The sequence below is a fragment of the Urocampus carinirostris genome, chromosome 15, assembly GCF_059441175.1.
Source record: "Urocampus carinirostris isolate Australia breed hairy pipefish chromosome 15, RoL_Ucar_1.0, whole genome shotgun sequence".
Lineage (NCBI taxonomy): Eukaryota > Metazoa > Chordata > Actinopteri > Syngnathiformes > Syngnathidae > Urocampus > Urocampus carinirostris.
In genome coordinates this window covers 21,568,523-21,576,518 of record NC_142363.1, presented here as the reverse complement: position 1 = coordinate 21,576,518, position 7,996 = coordinate 21,568,523, and the positions used below count along the sequence as shown (strand labels likewise).

Sequence of the window (7,996 nt, the reverse complement as noted above, 5' to 3'; positions counted from 1 at the left end):
ATATTGCCCGATAATATTATTTTGATCCCTGCACTACACCAATACTTCAGGGCACAGATAAAGGACAATAAGGATTAGGAGGGCTGGCCTTGGGAAAAGCCTGATTCCCTCTGCCATCACCCTTCATAACAGGCACTGCTGACCTATCCAAACAGTCTGCCCTCATCGTCACGTATGTTTTTAATTCTACGTTGCAGTTTTTTGTAATTTAATGTTTGTTGTTTATCCCCGGTAGTCGGTAGAAGTGAATTTCCCTAAAGGGGCCAATAAATTAAATCTAATCCAAGTCTAACCAGGCTGCCATTATTAGAGGTTAAAATGTCCTCAGTCAACTGCTAAACATCATGCTGATTAGAAGTCAAATTACTTAGAAAATCACAATGACTCATTTCCGGACCAGTCTATAACCCCGCTCTAGGCTTTTTCACTTGTTTGATACCCCCGCACTACATCTGACCATGCCCTAGACTTGGACTCTTTCTCCTTTTTTGTTTTTTTGTATGGAAATACTTAAAAACCTATTGTGAAACAAAAAAAACAAACATCAACAACAAAGCGGGTCTCAGCTTCGAAAAGTTTGTTTCAGGACCTTTAAATGTATATTGACAAAGATTTTGTAGTACTGCAGCGTTCAGCAGTGCAATCTTGTGAGTATTTTCATTGGCTACTGGTCTGCGGGGAAAAAGTCGGAACGCACGACACCAGTATGAACACGGAAATCTAAAAACATCCGTTTCGGCCAACTCTTGTGCTCGTTTTTAAACAAATGGTCCGAGATGGAAACGAAAGCCAGCCGATTATCAAAAGGTCGTCACGGATGATGCGCAAGGTTCCGTCCTTACGTAATACCTGACGTCGGAGCAAGATTTCTTTTTTAAATAACACAACAGTACAAACTTAGAAAAACCGAAAAATATTATTCCTTTCCAGACGAAACCGAAAAAAAAACGCAGCAACACTTAGGCGGTCCCGGTCGAGGAGCCGACGCGACGAGCACAACACGAAAACTCGGCACGACAGTTCGTCTTTTTCTCGCTTCGCGTAATGATCTCGCTCTCTTTCGTCAGTTTTTCTGTCCGGCAGACTCAAATGTTGGCGCAACGTCTCCGTGACGTCACAGAAACATTGGGAGAACATTCCGAGGAGGGGAGGGGAAAGGGTTAGGGTTTTGGGGGTTTCCCGGCGGGTCCCGCCTGCGTCCTCCTCTTCGTCTTTCTTCTTTGCTCTCTTCCCAAACGTGGCTCGGCGAAGTTTAGGATGTGCTGATTCGTCCGATTTCATGTCTGATGGCTGATGAGCAAAAAAAAACCACATAAACCCCAAAAAGTTTGTATTAAGTCGTCACTTAGACTCAGTTTTGGTTGAACCGTAGACACCTGGGATACGAGATTTATGGTGTGAAATGCAGTAATCCCTCGCTGTATTGCAATTTTGAATCAAAATTCCTACAGCTTAAGGTAAATTCAGTCCAATACTTTTTAAAACCAAGTCAACCAAAAACGGCACCTTAATTCGAGGCAATTTTTATTAAATGTTTATTTTATTTTTTTTAAATCACACTTTAGAGTCCAGTTAAACTTTCCATCCGAAAACATGGCGTCCTCAAGTTTTAGACATGAAAAACAAATCTAATTTATAGTTCTTCATGGATCCTCAGTCAAAACTGGCAGATAGCTACCAATGTTCCCTGTAATTTTCCACGGGTCTGAGCGTTCATACAAAGTCTGTGAGCAGCGCTTGAAACAACAGTGAGCAACCATAATCCCAAGTGTGGCAAGATAATTAATTATTAAACATGTCCAAAACTTGACATCAGGTTTCCGGCAATGCAAAATTCTTTTTCTCTTTTGAATGAATTGACTCATGTACTTTTGCAAAGGTTGTACGGCCTACAAACGTTGTTTGTTCTTACAATTTTTTCACAAGATATCCATTTCTTTTTATTTCCTGATATAATTTGTCGCATAATATTAACATTTTTGGGGGCTTATTTAGTCGCTTGCACGATACACAACTGTATTTAATCACATTTTTTAGTGGAAATACAATGTTAACAATATTCACTTGATGTAAGTTATTGGAAATTATTTGAATGCAACACAAAACTTTCTTTTTTTTCCTCCTTTTTTTTTTTTTTAAAAGTTCCTTTAAAAAAAAAAAACCTCATTGTGTTCATTTTTTCAGAGCAGTTACTTTTTTCTTTTTGTTCCGTTTACTTTTTTCCTACATTTCTTTCTTTTCTTTTTTCTGGCTATTTTCTAAATTTTTCCTTCTTTTTTTCTCTTCCTTTTTTTTTCAGCTTTTCACTACTTTTTCATTTTGGTATTTTTTTCTTTTTTGTTCTATTCCCCCCTTCTTTTAAGTCATTTTGTGAATAGTTTTACATAATATGTGGTCATGTTGGGGTTAAAGAACCAAAAACAACCTGAAGAGCCGTTAAGGACCCGAAAGAGCCGGTTCCTTTTAGTGAGCCGAGCCGAAGAAGCCGGTTCTCGACAAACTCTACTGACTTTACTTTTCAACTTCGTTCGACATTGACTTCAAAATACCGCATTTAGGACACAACGTCAGGGGAACCCGTGTATTTTTACCTTCATGCACTGTAACTTTGACTTAAGTCGCTTCTTAATTAGTAATTATGAGCCCTCATTTTTGTGCGCTGGCTAGATTTTCTTGTGCGCCGAGAACGTGCGAGCAGTGCGCAGCTTAGAGGGAACACTGATGGGTACTAATTCCAAAGAACGTTTTAATGCCAATTAAGGCCTTATAAGACTTTTCAATGATGTGCAGAAACCCTGTGATTTGTGCTCTCCGAGTCTCCTTAAGCAGAAGGTTCCGTTACTTATTCCTCCCCCTTCCGTCCAGGTTTGCTAGCCATCCTCATTAAAATATAGAAACCTTCAATGTTTGGGAGGTTTTAGTCGAAGCAAACACAGTTTTTACATCTGTGGGATTTAGACAAAGCTCAGATCACATTAAAAGGCAATTTTGTGCAGAAATGTTAGAAATTCCAACAGATTCGGATAGGTTTTCACACCCCTGTATACTCAAGAGTAAGTTCAAACACTTTTCAAGTACCATTTAAAGAAAAAATCCAGCGCTGATCAAAAGAACAAGATCCCAAATATTAGTTTCAAGCCCCAACCTAATTTCAGAACCCTGAAATCGGTCTAAAATCCTAACTTTGAGCCCAAACCCTAGCTCTGAACCCCCAGCCCTAACCCTGTTTCAAAACGTAACCCTAGCTCTTGACCCAATCTGGAACCCTTCATTCAGTTTAGAACCTTAACATGGAGCTTACATTGCATATTACCGAATCTTATTGCAATATGTATTCTGTATAGCACTATTTAATTATTCTATATAACACGCTACAGTGGGCATTTGCACGTCACACTGGGTATTTGTATATTGTATTCTTTTTGTTTTATTATTGTATTGTTCTCAGCGAAGGGATGCTGCTGGAAATGTGAATTTCCCTTCGGGGATGAATAAAGTATCTAGCTATCTATCTATCCAAACCCTAGCTCCTAGCCTAATAAGCCTAAACCTTAGTTTCTAACCCTAGCCTAAATCCTATTTTGGAACCATAAAACCCCTCATTTAAAGCTCAAACCCTAGCCCAACACCTAACCTAAGAAACATGGCAACAAATGCAAGCATTTACAAGAGCTTCACCTAAAATTCAAGTACTTTTCAAACCTCGAAAACACAACATTAGACATTGTAAGTACTTTAATACAAGGATTTCAAGCACAAGTACCAACCTTGTATACTAAATACTGATTTGTGACTGAAAAAACGATTGACAGATGTCAATACCCAAATCACAACTTACCGTGAATGATTTCATCTTTCACTTTATGCAACTCGCGTACAACTTCGTCCAAAATCTCCTGCAAGAAAAACATATTTGATAGTTAAAGGGATAGTTACCACCATGGACACATGTTACTTGCAAATTTGTGTAGAATTGATCATTAAATTGCATCAAGCATATAGAAAAATACTGATAATCATTTAATCCAGGAGTCAAACCTAAGCTTCACTTAGAGCTTCTGATTTGTTAATAAACTGGTAGCTCTGCTCTAATTACTTCTGAAAAAAAACAAGTTGTGTCATTACTGTCGTTACCAGATTGTAATTATTACAAGTAGGGTTACCATCACTCAAGTTAGAAATAAAATCTCCTAGAAAATGACAATGGCCGAGCTATTTTCAGAACCAGTCCGCAGGGTATTCTTAGGGGGCTACCACGTTGATGGCCCCGGATTTCATGTATCCTAGAAAATAAATATCTATATATTTTGATATTGAGGAAAATCTGCATCTACCAAATCATGAGTATTCAAACCGGACCCTCAACTTTGAAAAAATAAATTCTGTTTTTAATAGACACCTGCAAAGAAGCTCACATGGTATGCCAGTTATTTTGACAGTAATACCTCACTGTTTTATTTTGACTATTATGCAGTTTACATCGTTGTCACTATCAGCCAATCATCTTGCTGTTCATTGATTCCACACTCTTCATGCAGATATGCTTTTGTAACCTAGATTTGATAAAAAGGCCTGATGAGAAGGCTTTGAGAACAAATTGGAATTTATTTTCTGCGATTTTGCCTCTTACTTGTTCTCCTTGCAAGTTCAATGTCTTCTCCTTATTTGCAGTGTATACTGAACTATAATCTTAACAATTATTTGAAAAAAGATTTTAATTTGTCAGAGTGCTTTAAACTAAACTATTACCAAGTCCATTTTTTGAAACAACAATGACTCAAAAGCTAAAATATATGGATGAAATGAAAGATTTGATTGAATAATTCTTAAATGCACCACAGGAGGGAGCAAAAACCCTAATGTGAACATGCTATCGAACTGAACAAATATAACAAGAAAAACCAACCTGTTTCATCCTATCAAATTCCGTGTCCGATTCGCTCGAGCTGCCGACGGGTCTCACCCTGCAACGAGAGGAGGAACCCATGAGCTCCTGCATGCTAATTACACAACACAGAGAGCCTTTTTCAGTCCGCACCTTGAAACCAGCGAGGACTTCTCGGCAGAATTGGATCTCTCCCAAGGCTTCTTCACAGCATCTAAATCGGGATTTCCATTTGAGCGAGAATTGCTCGAGGTCACACAAAAAAAAGGAAAGAACAACGTACCTGTGGAGTTCTGACCGACCCCGCGACTACCAGAGTCGTCCTGCAGGTGAGAGGGAAAATTTTTTGGTCACGTATGCCGCATGAACCGTAAACACTAGCGAACCAGGGTGTTACAAGGAATGGTAAATGGTCTGCATTTATATAACGATTTTCAAGTCAATGAAGACCTCCCAAAGCGCTTTACAATGTGCTTCACACTTACTCATTCACACTCACACACCAATAGCAGCCATGCAAGGCGCCGACCAGCTTATTGAGGGCATTAGGGATTCAGTGTCTTGCCCAAGGACACTTCGACATATAACACGGAGGAACCGGGAATCGAACCTGCAATCTCTTGATCCCAAGACGAGCGCTCTACCTCCTAGCTAAAAGAGTAAAAAGCTAGCTAAATAGTCAGACAGAAATCTTTAAAGGGCTAGATAACTAGGGCACCCACTTTGATATGAATTTCCATGGTTTGCTAAAATAGATAAATAGTAGCTAGATAGTTAGCTAGAAAAGTAAAGGGGTAAAAAACTAAAAGGGAGCTAGATAGAAAGCCAACTGTATAGCTAAATAGAAAGTTAAAGAAAATGCTAGATAGTTAGCAAGAAGGGAGGCCAACATTTAGCATAAATATTATCTAGCTAGTATGCAAAAGATGTAAAAAACTAGGTAGATATCTCGATAAATAGCTAAAAATTAGCTTGATAGTTAGCTAGAAAAGTATACAGGTAAAAAAACTAAAAGGGAGCTTGATAGCTAGCTTAAAAGTTAAAAAGCAAACTAGATAGCCAGAGAGAAATTTAGAAAAAAACGCTAGTTAGCTCGCTGGAAATGAAAACAGAAATTTAGATTGATAACTAGCAAAAAAAGGTGAAAATGTTAGGTAGGTAGCATGCAAACAAAATTGAAAAAGCTAGCTGGATAACTTGCTTAATAGCTTAAAATGTAGGAAGGTAGCTAGCTATAAAGCTAAAAATGTAGCCAGGTAGCTAGCTAAAAAAAGACAATTACTTACGTCATCGGGCTTCTCAGAAGCTTTTCGCCTGAAAGCAGACACATAACAGTATTTCATTTACTCCCATTGACGGCTATACACATCAAATACATTATTACTGGGTTTCACTCATTAGTGGACAGTGTTGGGACGACATGTTAGAAAGGTTCCTTGAATACTACTACTTGGTAGTGAGTACTGTAACACTCTATTGATTTATTTTTATTTTTATAATTTAACAGTGGTTACGTCATGGTGCGTTACCTTACTACTTATGAGACTTCCTCCGATTGCCAATTATTCCACTCATGCTCTACTGCGGTGTTTTTCAACCAGTGTGCCAGGGCACACTTGCGTGCCGTGAGACCTTGTCTAGTGTGCCGCAAGGTACTGACCAATTTTTGATTTCGTCAGGACATTAGCTGATTAAACTAACATGCAACCATATCAGTAGGTGGCAGTAGATTTTTTTTTCCCATTCCTTTAATATACTTATAATATGCTCATGGGATCGTGCAGGTAAATATTTGATAACTTCTATCATTTTAAATTAGTTTAAACTTTAGTAAACACTCAAAATAGAGAGAAGAGATCACTGGGTTTTGAACTTGCAAAGAAAACAGGGAAAGAAGCCTTCAAATAAGGAAGTCAACCTGCTCTAAATGGCTGCATAGCATCCTCTTTTTATTGGTTTTGCACAAATACGATCAATAATACATCAAATGTAAAAAAGATTGCGAACTTGATTTTGCTATTTATTTTATTATTTTATAAAACAAAGAAATATGGTAGTAGAAAAATCTAGTATTTTTGTTATGTTGAAAAAATATTTCAAAATATACACCAAAACTAATAATAACATGTAATACCTCCTGAGCCACGTTAACCGCAGAAGATTAAAAAAACAAAACTATGCTGTCATTTTAAGCAATATGATTATTTGAACTAAAACAAAAATAACAAAGACTGTGTGCCTTGAGATTTTTTAACGAAAGAAAGTGTGCCTTGGCTCAAAAAAGGTTGAAAAACACTGATCTACTGTACAACCCTCAACAACATGAAAGAAAGGTAAGTTGTTGTTTAGATTTTTTTTAGGTCAATACAAACAAACACCACTATGGTGGCAGCGCCTCAAGCACAGAGAACAAGGACACTGAATTTCTCCTCATGGAGATATTCTCCCCAACCTTATATACTTGCATATTAATACTGAAACCAGGGGGTATGTTTATATGCGCTGAATTAGTTGTGTGTCACAAGTAGCGAATGGTAGGCAGTGCGGGGTGTGGGGGCATGGCTTATATAAGAACACACCAAATGTGAGCAAAGGATTTACGGTAAAAGTCTACTTAGTGTTTTTTTTTGTTCATAAAATTATTTTTGCCATACACTAAAATTAAAATCAGGCCAAAAAAAGAAAAAAAAAATCAAGCCCAATTCGACCCAGGCCGAGGGTATTTAACCTCAAACCCAGGCTGGGCCCACTTAACCCTATTTGAGGGACAGAGCCCGAAGCATACCTGAATTTTCATAATTTGTTTGTGAGGACTCAACGGGAGGAGTGGGGTTTTTGGCCTCGGGGGCTAACATCTTACCTCTACTATAAACAATTCCTGGAGAAAACAAACATCTTAGACAGTACCCAGGGATGGAAAAGGAAATTTTTAAATGATTTGAAGCTCAGACACAAAATGGATATGGAGTTTCTCGGTTAACTGTTTGTTTGCTGGCTCTTAAGATTGCACAAGCCAAGAAATATGAAAGGTTCACCGCTCCTTCAGGTTGGTTTACACATTTTCTACAATTTGTTTTATTATGTGGCCATGTTAAAGCAGTTTTAGTAGGT

The 7,996-nt window shown here is 37.9% G+C and overlaps 1 protein-coding gene across 4 annotated transcripts in view; it reads right to left on the bottom strand.

Moving 5' to 3' along the window:
- Positions 1-1,186: 1,186 nt before the first annotated feature.
- The window catches only part of evla (Enah/Vasp-like a), a 49,294-nt gene continuing 42,484 nt past the window's right edge, over positions 1,187-7,996 (bottom strand). For 3 of the 4 annotated variants that reach the window (XM_088353957.1, XM_088353956.1, XM_088353959.1), the window contains 6 exons: positions 6,172-6,199; positions 5,169-5,208; positions 5,039-5,099; positions 4,907-4,964; positions 3,839-3,896; positions 1,187-1,290 (listed from right to left, as the gene is read on the bottom strand). In XM_088353957.1, coding sequence (XP_088210083.1) covers positions 1,253-1,290; positions 3,839-3,896; positions 4,907-4,964; positions 5,039-5,099; positions 5,169-5,208; positions 6,172-6,199 — 283 coding nt within the window. In that variant the 3' untranslated portion in view covers positions 1,187-1,252. Of the gene's footprint in view, positions 1,291-3,838; positions 3,898-4,906; positions 4,965-5,038; positions 5,100-5,168; positions 5,209-6,171; positions 6,200-7,996 lie in introns of all 4 variants that reach the window. The other variant, XM_088353958.1, reaches the window with a different exon arrangement.